Genomic DNA, 19,220 nt, shown 5'->3' on the forward strand with positions numbered 1-19,220 from the left:
CAAAATCACACTACACGCTAGGACAAAACGAACACGCAAAGACAGACTACAAACAAATGAACAGGACCCACCGATGCACGCGCTCTGTAGAGCTTGACGCGCCTACTCCAGCTCTCTCTCTCTCACCATGTTCACCATGGGATCCGCAGATACGCGTCTCTCTGGCTCGCAGTCGCTCATCCCTGTCACCATGGGATCTCGGGTGAGCGAGGCGAAAAGAGCCGAGAGACTCCCGCGTCACACGCAGTTGAGCGTGCAGCATGCATCGGTGGACCCGTCTACATACACACACGAACACCACCAGCGAAACACATACACCACGGCACACTCACACTCACTCACATCCGCGTCGTTATTAATACAAAACACTACAACGTACACACATACAGACAATAACGGACAACGGACGAGCGTAATGTGTGGTACTGGTAGTTTCGCTGGGCGAGAGCGGAGTCTACTGGTCCCCAGCTCTAGTCACTGCCGTGTGACTTACGGGTTTTAACACAAACAACATTTAAACATGGCGGGACGAGTGGGGAAAGACTCAACACACTCTCAGATAATACACGACAAACACACAGCACGTAGACAAACACTTACCACGAGACATGACCACGAACGAAGGAGAAAGTAAGGGACACTGGCGGCTTTCGAAGGGTGGCTGGTTATTCTGTGACGGGCAGGGTGAGCAACTTAAAAAGGAAGCGATCACGCCAAGTCTCAGGGAAAGAGGATGGTTTAATAGAAAGTGCACAAACCAAAAACCTGTGACATTGTTCCAGACTTAGGAAATAATAACCAGCAGTCAACTGGTACAAAGACAAGACATATATAGACGAACAAACGACCCTCGGGTGAGACGGATCACGGGTCCTGCCCACCTGATGGACGAACATCACGTGACAAAAACAGGACATCTGCCGCCGTAAACGGGCAGGGGGCCCCCCCACAACGTGACACCCAGAATGATAAATTGTACAGCAAAATTAAATAATAACAATGCTTGTCTTTCTTTTCTCTCATTTTGATTTTGTTGCAATGCTAGGAAATCAAATGCATAACCTTTATAACTGACTTCATCTAAGATTTAGAGGCAGACTGCACAAATACAATAATGTGACTGTCAAACATATTTACTTTTGATTTGTTTGTTTTCAGGAGTGCTTCCAACATTCCAGGGCTTCATCAAAAGGCTGCAACATGAGAAACCACTCATACATGTTCTCCATGCAGAGATGGTGGTACTTGTTAGAGAGCTACTTTCAAAGTTCATGAAGCCATCCTTCATTCCCCTCACTGTGAAGGACTTGGTAAAACTTGATGTTACAGACAGATCTCTGCAGTACCCAGACAAAAAGCTGAGTGTGGGCAGATTTTGCATGTATGCCTTAAATAAGGGAAAAGAAACCGTGGATTTCTCATGGTTATAAATGTCTACGAGCAGGATACGTCAAGGCTGGTTTGTTTTTGATTAAAAACTTGCCCCTAAACAATGAAGTCATTGTGGCATTGTCAGCTTTAACGCCATCCCTCATTTCACGAGATTCTCTGCTGGATGCCTTCTCTACCTTAGCCCAGGCCTTGCCCAATGTGTTAGAGCCATTACAAGTAGGTCAACTAATGGAAGAAGTATGGGCATACCAAATTGATCCAGATCTTTTACTGAATGCCAAAGAGTTTGAAGAGGAAAATTCTCAGATCGATGTTGAATGGTGGGGTCCCATACTTTCCCAAAAAACACCAGCTGGAGTGGTGAGATTTCCCACTCTGGGAAAGTTGGTAAAGGCTCTCCTGTCACTGTTTTCTGGTCCTCTTGTTGAAGGCACATTCAACATTATGGATGACATCATTGAAAAGGACAGAACAAGCCTCAGCATTGAGACTTATGAGGCTTTAGCCATCATCAAATCACACCTAAAGGCCTCTGGAAAAACATCTCCTCACACTGAAATCGGTTCATCCCTGAGAAGAATGTGTCTTTCTTCTTACAGCAAGTATAAGATGTACCTTATGCAAAGAAAGGAGAAAAGGAGTAAACTTAAAGAACTGAAACTTCGACAAGCTGCAAAGATTCTCTCAGCTGTTAGGATAAAACCAACAAAAATAAAATCCACTCGTGCCAAAATGTCCACTTCTACAGCCACCGCTCCTGTCCGAGCCTCCACCTCTAAATCCACTCCTCCTGCCAAAATGTCCACTTCTACAGCCACCGCTCCTGTCCGAGCCTCCACCTCTAAATCCACTCCTCCTGCCAAAATGTCCACTTCTACAGCCACAGCTCCTGTCCGAGCCTCCACCTCTAAATCCACTCCTCCTGCCAAAATGTCCACTTCTACAGTCACTGCTCCTGTCCGAGCCTCCACCTCTACAGCCTTTGCTGCTACAATTGTGCCTGGCTCCACTGTGAAAGAGTCCAGCAAATTAGCAGGCATCTCAGGGAAAAAGCATGCCTCTGGTGTTCTAGAAGCTTTTGGTTTCACTGCTAAAAAGCAAAAGAACTTTTGCTCCATTATATAAAAATTAATGTACATTTATTGCTCATGTGTTGCATTTTGTTGCTTCATAAATTCTCTCTTCTCTCCTTACACAGGCTGTTTATATTAATATACTTTATAAATGTGTTTATTGTGTAGAATTAGGCAAAAGAGGCTGTGTCCCAACTACACACACATTTTCCATAATTGCTGGCATTGTCTTTTGCCAGGAAAAAAATTCAGTCAAATGAAAATTTCTTGCTTTAACCCATGTGCTAACTGCTACTCATATACTAACATTTAACAACACAGCAAAAAAACTATTTATGTAATTTACGTAAAAATGATTTATACAAAGCATAAAAGTCATGTAGTTCTTTTGAGAAGTGACTGTCTATTTCAAAGACAACAGATGTTGTTCATTTGTAGTTCTAACATATTTAGGGTGTCCCAACGTTATTCCTTTACAGCTTCAAAAACATGTATTATGCAAATTAGGTGATGACGTCATTTAGTGACTTCTAGCGACTTTTAGGACAACCAATAGCGACTTTCCTTACTGAGGAGTTGGCAACAGTGAAAAGCAGTTATACTGCAGAAGAAGAAGGCGCCATTTTGTCTGTGCTGCCTGGAACTTTAAGGAGGCAAGGTGAGTCTTGTTTTTTATTGTTTTAATTGGTTTAATTGTTTTATAGTTTATAGTATGTCGACTATTAAAGTCGATGCTGTGTTTACAGAGAAAGGTGCACCCCACCACATGTTTAGTCGTTAGCATTAGCATGTAAGCTAGGCTATGGCTAGACTCTGTATTAGCTTTACATGGTGCCTCACAATTAATTTCAAGAATTCCTAATTCAATTTTATCGTTCCGCCCTGCTTTGACCCACCTTGTGTGTGTGTGTGTTAATTGGTTGTATCTGAATTTAAGCAGTGCTTTAAGTTGGTTGGTAATCACCATTACCCAATACCAGCATTTTAAACATACCCACCGTGGTGGTTGCACCCGCACATGCTCGCTCTGGCCCATCACGCTGTGCTCTTGTCGCATGAAGCTGAACAACTAACACACGGTAGATTGCGCCCTCTTTTAATTTCCTATAGAATAAATAAGTGCAATTATTTTTTTCTTTCAGGTGCTCTGCTAGAATAATGCAATGAATGGCAAGCTTGCCTGTTTCAAAAGCTCTGAAGTATATGGTACGTATGAGTAGTCAAACAATAATTTTCTTTAATGAATAGGAAAACAAATGGTTTTATACTGGTTTGTGACTCAATTAACTATCATTAACCACAAGGCAAAGGCCCTGCTTTTGCAATTAAAAAGCCAAGGCGCTCTGAAGTGAACTATTGCCCCCCCTATCCCACAGGAGAGACTGAGGAAACTTTAGAAACACTTCGAGTGGAACTTAAAATGGATGTAAAAAAAAGAGGAGCGACAAGGAAACAGTGCATCGAAAAATGGACAAGACGTTCTCATACAGAAGATTAAAGGTAGTTCGGGAAACACCCATGGTACAAGATTTCCAGGAACGGTGGCCTGCGCTCTTTGATGTGTTTGAGGTTTGTAAAATGGTGATGAAAAATGTACTGAATTGAAGTTGGTTCAGCCAAAAAAAAAAAGTCTATTTTTTCAGATAAACGCTGAATTCAAGAGAATCACCACTCTGCCACTGCAGTCCCGGCTCCTCTCGCAGCTAGACATTCTGTCTTCCAAACTTATTGCTCTCTGTAAGAAAGAGGTGGACTAATAGGCAAACGACTGAAGTAAGATGAAAAAAATATATATTCATTCATTTTTTGATTAGGAAATGTAGTAATTTCAAATCTGTCCACACATCCTCTAGGAAGATGTCGACCATGGGCGTGAAATTGTTCTGAAGGGCCTTTGTGTGTACCTCAATGAAGACCCCGACCATCTGATACGACAGCATGTAGTGAGTATTATGAAACTGCTACCATTTTTTACATTTCTAATAGTTGCATGACCTTTTTCATTATTTATTATATAATTATCATATCTGGCAACACTGATTACTGCTTCCTATAGACTGCATATATTGCCGAAAGGAAGTTTATCTGATGTGAAAACGTAAATCTGTCAATATGTGTTTGATACCTCTGGCTTTCTCAAGAACCCAGATGTGGCACAAAAATCTGAATTTTATTGAACTGAAAGTGAAAGTAGTCCATTAAATTGTTAAATTCAGTTTCAAACCAATGCATTCAATTTCAAATTATGCACATGCAGATTGAATCTGAGGAATTCAAATTCAGTTTCTGTGTCACGGTGAGGCGGCCCCCTACCGGTCGCCTCCGTCCACAGCGGCTGTTGTTGTTTTGTTACGTCGTGTGCGTCCCTTAGGTGGGCGGAGCCCGTGTTTCATCTCACCTGAGGGTCATTTGTTTGCCTATATATGGCTTGGCCTCTGCTCTGTCATTCTTCCAGGCGTTCATTAATGGGGTCTTAAGGGAGTATCTGAATAGATGTGTGGTCGCCTACATCGACGACATTCTGATCTATTCACCCTCCTTAGACCAACATGTGCATGATGTATGGGCTGTCCTGGGCACGCTCTTGCGCAATCATCTGTATTGCAAGCTGGAGAAGTGCGAGTTCCATCTCAGTAAGGTGAACTTCCTAGGCTACACCATCAGGCCAGGCTCCATGCACATGCAGCCTGGGAAGGTGGAGGCAGTTGTGAAATGGACGCAGCCTCACACGGCGCGAGTTACAGAGGTTTCTGGGCTTCGCAAATTTTTATAGGCGGTTCATTCGTGCTTATATCGCAGAGCCCCTTACTGATATGCTAAGAGGGGGAGGTACCAAGCTTCGCTGGACAGAGAGATCTGCGAGAGCGTTCAACCAGCTGAAACAAGTGTTCGTAGAGGCGCCGGTCTTACACCAACCGGATCCAAACCGTCCCTTTCTAGTGGATGTCCATGCCTCTAACATGGGAGTAGGCACTGTGCTTTCTCAGCGGCCAAAGAAACATAGCTCCCTCCGCCCTATAGCCTTCTATTCTAAGAAGCTCACCGCTGCCGAACGTAACTACGGGGTGGGAGACTGTGAGTTACTGGCGATGCACAAGGCATTCGGTGAGTGGCTGGAGGGGGCTAAACATCCGTTCACTGTGCTTACGGACCACAAGAACCTTGAATACATCAGGAGCACGAAGTGGATGAACACCCGTTAAGCCAGGTTGTCCTGAATTATTACAATTAAGCACTTTCAATAAAGTGACAGCACAAAAAATTCTGCAGAGAAATACCGTAATTATACAGATTTTTCCTGTCCATATTCATCATGACTTCCAGGACTTTGGAGATGAAACAGTGCCAATTGGAAATGTAATCGCTACTAGGCAAAAATGGAAATGCAATCCACAAAATGCATTGCTTTTCCATACAAACATGCAGGGTATGTGCCACAATGAAATGCAAAAGCACTATTACATTACATTTCAATGCACTTTATCTCTTTATTGAAAAACAATACACAAGAATTTGCATTCAAAACCCAAAACGCTGAATTTGTGCCAGAATTGCATATAATACAGCTCGAAATGTAATCACGGCACAGAGGTATTGCTTTTCACCGTACGGTATTTCTGACATAAATGTCTCCTTTAAATGTAATGATCACGAGATTGATTAAAACACTGATGTGATGAAAACATGCCACAATGAAAAGTAAAAGCTCCAGTGTGTGTGGATTTGTATTTAAAGAAAGAAACGCTGAATTCGTGCCAGAAGCCACCTTGAAATGCAATCGACTGAACGTCATTGTATTCCACTGTGTGTCACTGCGAAGCTGTATTCATGCCAGAATGAAATCTAATCACTGTCCAATAGGAACGCTCACCTGAATTTGGGGCGGGGCTTAGACTCCAGTCAGAAGCAATCGCTCGTAGTTGAACTTGAAAGTAGCAGAAATGTCTTTTCACAACAGAATAAAAGAGGAAATAAACAGTCTAATTGGACAAATTGAGGCTGGTGCAGTTACAGACGACTACGTGCTTAACTTAATTAAGCTGAAGGTGCTGGACAATATTGAAAATGGACCTTGAAAGTGTCGTACATGCGTACATGAATTCCACCTTGTAAAGGTGGATGCACCCTGCAAACAGCGCTGAAGAGCGGAGCCCCCGCGATTGCTACCCGTATTTTCCAGATTATAAACCGCTACTTATTCCCTCATGCTTTGAACCATGTGACTTATAATGAGGTGTGGCTTTTCTGTAGATGTTTCTTCACCCGTCAGGGGTGGAACAGAATCAGGTGGTAGGACAAAGTTGTAAATCAAAGAAGAAAGTGCTCATTTTCATTTAACTCATGTACGCAGCAGGCACGATGGAGAATTTTTTCCAAACGAACGTGTAGTGCCGAATTCTGAGTCCCCTCGTTTGCACACACATAAAAACGCTACAGATGATATTCCGGAGTTACAGTGATTTTAACTTAGTTAATTGAGCACTCTAGTTTTGTTCTAACTAGATGTTTAGACATAATACTGCTGTAATACAGCAAAGTCGTGGTCAGAGGTGAACTTTGTATAGCCAGTGTGTATTTTATTTAAAATAATTAACACACTTGAGCCAGTGTGGCTTTGGACATAGATAATGTGGTGCCGTTTGCTGTGATGGATAATTAAAGTCTAGCTCTTATTTATGCATAGAAACATAAATCGACAATATAATCTGTAGCGTATTTATGCGCGGATAAACGAATTCAACACAACACCGGCCGAAAGACCTTACAGGCATGAAATCTGAACTGTCAGGCACCGTTCAGAAACTGATCAGTTCAGTTAAATGTACAATGAGTCCCCGCTTAACGATGGGTTTAGAGACTGAAATGTCCGTCGTAAAGCAGCTTTCGTCGTTAAGCGTGACCCTAGATTTAGATACGCTTTGATCATAAATACAGTATAGAAAAAACGAACAATGTTCTCGTGCGTACAGTGTGAGAAAGAGCGATCGCGTTGCCGAGATGGGCTTATTGGACACAACACTCCACTACACTCCACAATCTTCGCAGTTTGAGATTCGTTTGGTTACTTATTTGCAGCTCCTTATTCGGAGCCGGTCACTCGCCTCGTCCACAGTGCATCTCTGTGGAAGCTAAACATCTAGCTTAAACATTTAGCTAACTCTCCACAGTATGTGCGTCTATGTGAAAGCTTAACATCTAGGTAACTTGCTCATCATGTCTCACTCTAAACTCTATTCTCAAAAATACAGGAAAGAGTGGGAATCAAGTCCTGAATTTAAAGGCTGGTTGAAGCCGTGTACAGTGGTGGACGAAGTACACCAATTATGTACTTAAGTAAAAGTACAGTTACATTGCATTGAATATTACTCAAGTAAAAGTAAAAGTATTCACCTCAATTTTTTACTTGAGTAGAAGTACAAAAGTATCTGCCTTCAAAAATACTTAAGTATTAAATGTAAAAGTAAAAACCTTTTTTTTCTTAGCGTCACATCAAAACCCCTAGGCCTACTTGATCAAAAGGTGAACAGGAAACAGTGCCTTACATTTGCCTAGCAAACACAAAATACACAAAACTAGCCTATATTATCCTCACAACATTCATCTCCAAACTTTATCCATATTAATAATTCACACTACAAAGGTAGACAAGTGGACAAACAGTTTTATATAACAACATAATTCACCACCAAACAGAACAATAATTTCGAACTGGCCACTTCAGTCCTAGCTTGGGGGACTTTTTCTGAGGTTCTACGTTGTCCACCACATGGCGGGACAGGGAACCTAGAAGCTCTAGCACCTAGAACTAGAACTGTGTGCAGCCCTACCAACTGAACTCATAATATTAAACTTGGCCGAATAATTAATATAATAATAATCAGAGTTGCCAACTCTCACGCAATGAGCGTGAGACACACGCATTGACTGTCTTTACCAGAGACCGTTTTCACTCGCACTACACTTCACATACATCCGATTTCTCACACTGAAAAAAAATCTAGTTTATTTACCTCTGATCTACATCTATGATTCAATGAGTTACTAGTTCGCTGTGGCGCCAACCACTGGCGATCGATCGCGACATAATACTTAATTTGTGTCCAACAATTTACACTCGCCGCCACCCCCGCCAACATTTTACACACATGCCGCCGCCCCGCCCCCCAACCCTGATAATAATAATTTTAATAATAATTTTAATAATTTTGCTTCGCTCATATTTACTTGCCTTCGCCTCCCTCATATGAATAAATTGCGAAGTTCGCTTCGCTTGGCCAAATTCGCGTGTATGTGTCCCCGGCTTTAACGTTTGATGTGGGAGTCTCCTGTGTTAAACTGGCGCTTAGCATCTCCACAGATTGCAATTCGGGTACTAGCACATTGCTTTGGATAAAAGCATCTGTTAAATGTAGTGTACTTCAATGTGATATAATTAACCGGGGTATATAAACCTACTAATCTAATGGTGAACTTACTTCGATGTGTTTTTTCAAGTTTGACAGCGAGTTCATAAATGATGACAGCAATGTGTTCTTCGGAATGCAGAGGAGGAATACGAATAATTCTTCTTTTCGAGGAATACAAACACTTCGGCTAAATAAGGCCAGGGGTGTTGGGGGAAGACATCTGTTGCAGCCATGTCAGATCCTCAGCCATTTAGCGTACAAATCTTAATCTCTTACTGAGTGCTGATTGGTTATAGTCTGTGACATGGTACACTTTTACCTTTCGGTATTTTATTAAACGTTGATTTAAAAATGAAAAAGGAACGAGATGTTTCTGTAAATGTAACGAAGTGAAAAGTACAAATTTTCACTTTGAAATGTAGTGAAGTAAAAGTATAAAGTCTTACCAAATAAAAGTACTTGAGTAAAGTACAGATACATGGAAATGTTACTTAAGTACAGTAACGAATTACATTTACTTAGTTACTGTCCACCACTGGCCGTGTATTGTAGTGATGTGTCGTTTCAAGGTCCATTTTCAATATTTCCCAGCACCTTAAACCTAATTAAGTTAAACATTTATACATATACTTAATGATTCGAAATAATTCGCTTTTTATCACATCGATTCAGTCAGATAGTTATTTGTTGTGAAACGAAATACAGTTACATTTTCAAGCATTTTCAAGTCCTTTAGCTTACTTTAGCACTTTAGCAAACCAGGAACACAATGCAACATTAAAATTCGTCAGGTAAACGTTCCTTCCCCTGTTTTTAAAGGGTGTTTCTTTTATACTACCACATATCGTTTCGGAGAACACTGCAAAGAATGTCTCCACTGCCCGCATGTCAAGCGTGTGCTCCACACATCTGACCAATCACATGCAGCTTTCAATTAATAATGTGGTGGGAAAACACTGAGAAAAAAGGTTATCTCCACTATTGCGTTCTATTTCGGTGCTATTTTGTGATAATTTAATAATTGGTTATAATAAAGGTTTTATTTATAAAGCATTGCAGCATTTTTACTCATTACAAGTGCTTAATGTCAATAATAAAACAAAATGTTATACAATTAGGTTTAAGCTATTAATTAATTAATAATTAATTTAAAAATACCTATATGGGGAGCCGTTTGGGAGCCGAAAGAGCCAGCTCTCCACAGTAAGAAGAGCCATTAGAGCCGCATCACAAAATAGAGCCGAAAATCCCATCACTAGTGTATTGGAGATGATGCACGGGCATACTGCCTGTATTGTAAGGTGGATTTCTATGCCAACTAGTTCCTGCTAACTGCTACTCATATACTAACATTTAACAACACAGCAAAAAAAACTATTTATGTAATTTACGTAAAAATGATTTATACAAAGCATTAAAGTCATGTAGTTCTTTTGCGAAGTGACTGCCTATTTCAAAGGCAACAGATGTTGTTCATTTGTAGTTCTAACATATTTAGGGTGTTTTTACTCATTTTTTTTCTCTCCCAACGTTATTCCTTTACAGCTTCAAAAACATGTATTATGCAAATTAGGCAATGATGTCATTTAGCGACTTCTAGGACAGCCAATAGCGACTTTCCTTACTGAGGAGTTGGCAACAGTGGTTTCTTTTCCGTGAGACTTTAAGCATGGCGTTTTAAGCCAAGCCGTACTTGAGGTTCAAAGTACTCAAGGTTTGGATGGGGCTTTGACCATGGCCATCATGTAGGGAGGGGTTGGTTCATTTTTGGCTTTGCAGGCAAGCATCGAGGTTTGAGATCTGATGTATGCAGCTACTGGAAGGCAGTAAAGAGAATGCAGCACTGGAGTGACATGTGAACTTGGGGAGATTGAAGACCAGTCGTTCTGCTGCCTTCTGGATCAGTTTGTAGAGGTCTGATGACCCATACAGAAAGATCCGTAAGTAATTAGTTGCAGTAGTCCAGCTTTGAGATGATGAGAGATTGTACAAGCACCTGGGTAGCTTCCTTTGAAAGAAAGGGTTGTATTCTCACCTTATCTGAGTCCCTATCTGAAAACCTACAGAGCTTTGTTAAGCTTATACATCTGGACATCGGTTTTCATTCAAGAAGGAAAACTGCAAAGCCATTTCAAAAAGGGATCAGACGTCTGTTATGTTGAATCATGACAATGACACCTGTGAATTAGCACTTAATCTTGGAAAACACACATAAACAGTGAAGAGAGATTCAGGGGATGGGAGATCCCCAAGATCCAGTGTAGTGGTGCAGCAGGGATCAGAGTCACTCACTTCAAAATAATGGCCAGACTGATTTGTACTGTGAGCTAGTGCTCCTGCTCTGGGCTGTGATGCTCCTGCTCTGGGCTGTGTTGCGCTCTAGCTCTGTACAGTAAACAAAATGTAGGTGAAACTTGGTGCATATTATTTTTTTGCTTTACATATTTAACATATGAGAAAGCATATTTATTCCCTAAGGGTTAAAATGCTATGGACAAAGTCTTCACAATGATCCCAATGGTCTCCTTCATCCTTTCTTTCTTCAGTGCATTAGCTTAACTGAGAAGTGGTCCAGCTGCAACATGAATTTTAATTGCATAGGATTTTCTCAATTACTCTGGAAAGGTTTTAACAAAAATACTGCAGTTTTAAGTCTATTCATATTCATTACATATTGTAACGGTGTCGAGTCAGAAGGACAAGAATGAGCCATGACACAACGTTCACAGCACGCCTTTCGCTCTTGGCCACGCCTCTTTCCCGGCCCCCACATAGAGGGTAAAACCGGAGCAAAGAAAAGAGAGAAGCGCAAAAAAAAATTATGAACGTAAAATGCGAGACGCAAAGAAAAGCAGTGACGCGCAAACAAAAGAAAGAAAAGCAAAAGGGAGAAAGTATTGCAAAAAAAAGCAACATAAAATGTGAAACGCAAAGAAAAGAAAAACGCAAAAGAGGGAAAGTATTGCAGAAACAAATTAGGAACGTAAAATGCAAAATGCTAATCTTATATTTGCGATATAATTTTTTTTTCGTCACCATTAAAGACCCTAATTTGACTCCATAAACACCGCCCCGATGAACCGACTGGTTCTTGACTGAGTGGTCCAAGCAAAGTCTTGACAACAAAAGTTCTTTTAAAATGATTTATATAGAATATAATTGAATGCAATATAATAGAAGTATATGTGGTACAAACTCTCCAGTGCACTGGTGCTAGTTGCCTAGCCTAACCCAAGTGGATCTCAGCAGCGTCCAAGTCCTCGTGCTGGGCGATGTCCTCCCTTTCATACCTCATCTCTAAGTTTCGATTCTTCTCTAAGTTTCGATATCTGCCCCCACCTTTGCTACTCTTCCTTATAGCCCCCCCTGCTCCTCTCGAGCCGTCCATCTCCTTATCTCAAACTGCTTGTTTTGCAGCTTACACTGAATAGGCCCATTCTATTCTCCTCAAGGCCACGGAGGCCTTCTCACTTCTGCTCTTCCATAGTCTTTCAGGAAACATTAAGTTATTCACCTTTAAATTTCTTTTTTCCAACAGCAGGCAGATGTAAAATAATCCAGGTAGCTAGCTAGCCACCATAGGTCATAGGCTGACCGACCGTAATGTTCATCATCAGCACACTCTCACTGAAATTTTCAAACATGACCTGAGAGGCGCGAACAGTTGTCATTGGCCAGTTTCCTGAATGACAGTCAGATTAACCAATTATGGTTAAAAGCAACACGATGAGCTCAAATCACGTTTATGCCACTAGCCTAAAGATAACATTTATATTTAATTGGTTGTTCAAGTTGTGTTTTCATCCCAGTGGGTAACTATAGGCACACACATTTTTAAGTTTAAAAGCCTGTTCCATTACAATGTACGTCTACCAGTATATCAGTTCATCTGTCTCTCAGTGTGTTACAGGTTATTTCCTTGGTTATGTTCAAGTATAGACCCAGTGTTTAGAAATGTTTCTTTTAAAAGTCCAGCACCCAAACAAACTGCCATTTTCTATTGCCATTGACTGCACAAGAACTAAAATGAGAACTGACATCAATAGAGATGGAACAATCAAGAGAAATCTCCTACAGCCATGACAGTTACATACTTTAGATATGCCAATGTAAAAATCTAATGTCTGAACTGACATTAGGAAGTCACTCTTCATTCTGTAGTCATCAAAAAATGAGCATAATCATGATTTTGAATTGCAGAAATCTTTTTTTTTTCATCAAATCAATTACCATCACATTCTGTGGCAATATGTTTTGATCTGTGTACATTTTTCTCCTGAACATCAATGGATCCTCTGACTTACGAGGACGCCTATCAATCAAAATATGAGTATTGCTACCTGTAAGCTAATACTATGAAAACCCTATTCATTTCTGACATTGAAAATCATGTTTAAACCAGCAGTGCCAAACAACTAAACACATTGCCAAAAGACATTAGATAATACAAGTTATTAAGATTTTGATTAAAATAACAGAAAATAAAACTTTTTTGCTCTTACAGACATAAACCTTTATATAATCAACCGAATGTTTAATTGCAGATAATTGCTGTAATTGTACATGAATCTGTATATAATTTAAGAAAGCAGAAAAATACCATATAAATAATACTGTATTTTTTCTGTAAAAAAGAGAAAAGCGTGTAACTTGTAATTATTATCATAATACTTAAAATAAAAGATATTTTGTCAAATTAAAAATAATGGGCCTCATTTATCAATGTTTTAGTAAAGGTGTGCTTAAATGTTTTCGTAAATTAAACCAAACAAAATATTTTCGCCTAATTTACAAACATGTCGGAAACGCCAATTTTCTTCGGATTCACATGCGTACGTTGATAAATATCAATCACCTGCGTATTCACAAGCGCGTTCACAACACATCTGATTTGCATAAAGTGACGCCCCCAAAAGACCATAAAAGGCAACGCACACCCGCCGGAAATGCCAAAATGACAGGGAAATGCCAGAAGAAAAGGAATTTCTCCGAGGTAGAAGTAATCTTAACTCAAGTGCACGTTAACCAGAGATTTTTTTAATTAGTAGTGTAAGTACTGGAGTCACAGCACCTGAAAAGGCCAGGATTTGGAAAGAAATCAGAGATCAAGTTAATAGTGTTGTGACGCTGGACGGAGGAGGCACGACGAGCGTCAAGTAGTGCACACAACAACGTTTTAATAATAACAAACACACACGCGAAGCTCCGTGCGGAGTGCAAACAGAAAACACCTCTCACACAGGCACGAAACTTTAGACAAAGACGAGCACAAGACACTGCGCGAACGCACATTAAATAGGTGATTAACACAGACCCTTGTGATCTCGAGACAAGGCACAGGTGCGACTACGAACACGCTCACAAACAACCCACACCCACCGAACTACGAATATGGACATAACGACACTCAGACAACGTAGCGGCACGCCCACAGGGAAGGGTCCGGAGCTGTCACCGTAACAGAACCCTCCACCAGGGGCTCGCTACTCCCGGAGCGTCCTGCGCAGCTGGAAAGCCCCGAACCTACATCAACGGGCAGGTCCGGAGCCGCCGGAATCCCGAGCCTTTGAGAGCCGTCTCCCCCGATGGCGGGAACTGCCGCGAACAGCACTAGTACACCCTCCCTGGGAAGACAGGGGAGAAAACGTTAAACACGGGCACAAGCACAAACAGGAACACTGAACACAAAGGGCACAAAAGGGAACAGGGGGTTCGGGAGAAACACGGGGACTGACACACAAACAGGAACAGGCAGCCACGACAGCGTTTGGGCTGCCTGCCAGGGTGCTAGTGGTGGCGCTATCCCTCCAGGGAAAGGAGGGGTGAGGGCAAAGGCGCCTGCACTCACCACTAGGGGCTCACTGGTCTCCTCCTCCTCGGGGAGTACCAGGAGCAGTGCTCTCCTCTCCTCCAATACGCTGCTGCCCACAGCAACGGGTGGCAGCTCTAGGGACGTGGGAGGATGCTTCTCCCTCCAGATGCATACCACGGATTGGCGGAAGCTTTCTGCCGTCTCTTCGTCCTCCGCCTCTCGAGCCGCGCAGAGCAAGTATGCACAGACAGGGTCCTGCTGCATAGTCTGCTCGGTCATGGGGGCTTCGTGGCGCCGGACCAGGGAAGAGCCGTGGTGATGCCGGCTCTTTCTCTTCCCCTTTGGTGCACGGGTGGCGTATCCTGGCATGCTTCTCTTTTTAGGCTCGACTTTCTGTGATGCTGGACGGAGGAGGCACGACGAGCGTCAAGTAGTGCACACAACGTTTTAATAATAACAAACACACACGTGAAGTTAAGTTGAGTTATACATGCCAAATTTACAGACGCATGATAAGGCGCTGACGTGCATTGACTGCATAATTACTGGGGGCTTCGTTTAGAACCAATGGTGACATACGTTCATGGGGTACCACGGCTTCAGGTAGAGGAACAACATGCTGCATGGCTAGATTGTGTTAAATGCAACAGGCTAGTATTATATGGCAGACTTTCTTGGGATGGTAAAGCAGGGTGCCTCCAGCTGTGTCGAGTCACATCCAGCGACCTTTTAGTACACCATTAGTGCGCTATATCACACTGCGGGGACGGGATTGCACTTCATTTTAGCGACAGTTCAGCCATTGCCATTAAAGGATCAAATCCCATGGGGTACTTCCTTTTATAGAAACACATTATTAATTAAAATTATGTCTCTAATTGCATTAACCTAATGCATGGATATTTGTGTTAGACTAATGCTGTAGTAAGTAAAAAATCTGAAAAAAATTGTATAATTGGAATTTTTATAATAATCTAAATATTAAATATGAATCGTGTGCATTTGATAGTGTTTAAATTTTGCCTTGTTTGTCATGCTCATGGGATGTCGCAGAATGCAATCTTTTTTCCGAATGAAATAAACTCTAAAAAACTTTCATGAATACCACATTGTTTGTGTAAACACTTTCACGAACTACTTGCGAACAAATTTGTTAGTATTTAGCTTAATAAATGAGGCCCAATGTCTGTAATTTTACAAAGTTTTGTATACAATTGGGAAAATTTTTTTAACTATATTGAAATATTTAGTTATTTTGCATAAAATTAGGATTTTTTTTACAGTGTAGTAAACAAATAACATTTAGCTCTTCAGAATGAAACAAGCCAAGATAGCATCATATCCTGTAGATATGTATTTTTTTAATTAAACATACCAAATGAATGCTGACTACAATTCCAAGACTCAAAGTTCATACTACTGAACTCATGACTCTTGTCTTCAGGGTCACCTGTAGGGAGAAACATCACACCAAAGATAGCTACTTCTCTTAGTCTTTGGTGGACACACTAGCCATTCATATCTCAGTGGGAGGATTTATACTTCAATATAAAGAGACACTGTGCACAGGCAAATCTGACTATCGAGCTGAACAACTGGTGGTGATTTACTCCAACTGATAGAACTGCATGTAATTAAGATGATTATCAAAGAGGATCAGCAAGACCTGACAGTTCAGTACTGCTTTCCTGACAACAACTTTTCATGCAGAAAGGAGGTTCGAACAGGCCTAGGGAATATATTCTTATTCACTGTACTATCATTTATCTCTGTATGTACTGTGTTTTTGAACCTGCTGGTGATCATCTCCATATCTCACTTCAAGCAGCTCCACACTCCAACCAACCTGCTCATCCTCTCTCTGGCTGTGGCTGATCTTCTCGTGGGACTGATTGTTATGCCTGTGAATATAATGCAACTAAGAGATAGCTGTTGGTATCTTGGTAAAATGGCATGTGCTGTTATTCCACTGATCATTGCCGTGTCAACATCAGCCTCTCTCTGTAGTATGACTTGCATTGCAGTTGATCGGTACATTGCTGTTAATGACCCTTTGCTTTACTCCACTAAAATAACAGTTTGTAAAACATCACTGGTTATAATTTTAGGCTGGTCTGTTTGTTTCTTTTATGTTATGACTGTTTTGTACTTTAATGATCATCTTCTTCAGTCTCAGATATCTATGAGTTGCTATGGAGAGTGTTTCACAGTCACAAAATATTCCTGGGTGATTGTTGACCTAGTGATTTCATTTCTATGCCCTTGCTCTATTATATTGATATTATATACAGTCATTTTTGTTGTAGCAAGACGTCAAGCTATAGCTGTGAAATCTATGTTAAATGTTCACTCACAGGGACACACAATCAAAGTTTCAATAACCTCTGAAACTAAAGCAGCAAAAACACTTGGTATTGTTGTATGTTTTTATCTTGGTTGCTGGATACCTTTTTTTTTAAGCTCTCTGTCATCTGAAACCTTGTCCTCTGTAACACTGTTGTGGACTGTGTTTGGCTGGCTACTATCAATCAATTCTACTGTGAACCCCATAATATATGCTATATTTTATCCATGGTTTAGAGCATCATCTAAGTGTATTGTTACTTGTAGAATATTTGTATCCTCATCATCAGGACTCAATTTGTTCCGAAAGCATTTTTAATTTCAAACTTTATTACCTGGAAAATGTGAGATTAACATGCCTGCATGCTCTCTAAGAATGTTATATTTTTTATTCCTTATTTAGTCATTTTACTTCATTTTTTGTTGGAAGGTCAGAAGACAAATGGTAGTAGAAAGTGTGAACTTTCTTTGCTATCTGTAATGTTATAGAACACAATGTTCTCTTAACATAATTCAGCAGTAGAAAATAATTAAACATGGTTCTCAAATGTTCCGAGGTCTCTGAGAGCCTTTACTGTTGGTTCTCACCATAAAGAATGTTGAATGTGATTATGAGATTTAGTGATTATTTAGTGTGAGAATGAGATTTAGTGATTATGTAACTCCCTGTTTCTTGATGCCTCTAAAGTAGTTTTATGAATAGTCCCAGATTTTTGACTTTGGAAAATACTTTAAAAGGTCTTACGTGTATGAATTAGAATGACCACATTTATTGCCAACAACTTTAAATTACTTATCTTAAATACTTTTTTGTACAGTGCTCTTGAGTATATAAAATAATTGCAAAGGGTTTAAACATTACAAGTCCAGCAGAGTCTTTGTTAAGTGTTTTGTGATTTTACCTTCTGAGCTGATGTTTCTTGTCATCTATGGGCTCTCAAAGTCAGTGATGCAATATTAATATTCATTTGATGTACAACAAGTAAACGTTATTTATTTAGTTTATTTCCACAATTGATATTGATCCAAAGTGCTGTATAACAATCAAAGACATTAGATAAAACATCAAATACAGTATTATACTTAATACCGGTACTTAATACTAATAAGATGTTGCTGTGCCTAGGGTCTCACTAGTGTTGCATCACTATGCTTATCCTGTATATCGCACTTTGTGCGGCAGTGCTCATCTTTCCCCACACAACTGACTACTCTGACCTCACATTTAACCTGCACATTTACATTTTTCAACCCATAGCTAACAGCACTTATCTCATTATTTATGAAGTATCTCATATACCTGCAGAATTTTCTTAACACACCAAAAATAAAGTATAATATAAATAAACTAGAAATCTAATATCTTTCCTAAAGTGTTAGGAAGCTGATATATGAGAACATTGATTCCATCATATGACAAATGTTACAAATGACAAGAACGTAGCTACAGAGAACACATGGGATTACCCAAACATACACACATGGAACACAGAAACAAGAGCACATGACAGGACAACACCAGACTGACAGGTGGCAGCAGGACTAGATGTGACAGAACCTTCCTCAAGGTGCAACACTCTGAGGGGCGCCTAACAAACCAGGGCTAAACAAAAAAGAAACTCACATCAAAACCAAACTGAACAAACAGAACACAGACCAAACAGCATGGCAAAGCAGAAAGCCCAAAACAAAGAGGAAATCAATTATCAGAACCAGAAAATTAAAATAGACCAGGAATAGAACACACGAAGCCGCCAGGTTGCTTCATCTAAAATTCATACTAAAGTTGTTTGCACCTTATGCAATGCTGAATTATTTTATTGTAGGAGTTCTACCAGTCTGAAGTACCATATAAACGCAAAGCACCCGTTTGCTAATGCTGCTGACGCTGGGTCAAGCACTGATGCAGCCCAGGGGAAGAGTCACCGCCGCCGAAAACAGGTTAAATGTACTACATTTTGTCTTACATTTCAAATCTCATGTTTAGCTGAATAAACATGTTATCAACCCGTTTTAATGTACAGTATATAGGCTTACAAATTCATGTTTGACTGAATATGCCCTACTGTAAGTATGTAGGCTTACAGTACTATTTTCATGTTTAACTGAATAAACCATTGAATATGAGTAGCCTACATCTTATTGAGCATGTTTTTTTTCTTCAAGTATCAAAGTAGAACAGCTTTCTCAAGC

The 19,220-nt window shown here is 40.5% G+C and overlaps 1 protein-coding gene across 1 annotated transcript; it reads left to right on the top strand.

Moving 5' to 3' along the window:
• The first annotated feature begins 7,310 nt into the window (after positions 1–7,310).
• LOC143526142 (trace amine-associated receptor 13c-like) lies at positions 7,311–17,346 on the top strand. Its single transcript, XM_077020794.1, has 2 exons — positions 7,311–7,334; positions 16,363–17,346. Exons 1-2 carry the CDS (start codon positions 7,311–7,313, stop codon positions 17,344–17,346), a joined length of 1,008 nt encoding a protein of 335 aa, XP_076876909.1.
• The last annotated feature ends 1,874 nt before the right edge of the window (positions 17,347–19,220 follow it).

This window comes from Brachyhypopomus gauderio, chromosome 10, assembly GCF_052324685.1.
Source record: "Brachyhypopomus gauderio isolate BG-103 chromosome 10, BGAUD_0.2, whole genome shotgun sequence".
Taxonomy (NCBI): domain Eukaryota; kingdom Metazoa; phylum Chordata; class Actinopteri; order Gymnotiformes; family Hypopomidae; genus Brachyhypopomus; species Brachyhypopomus gauderio.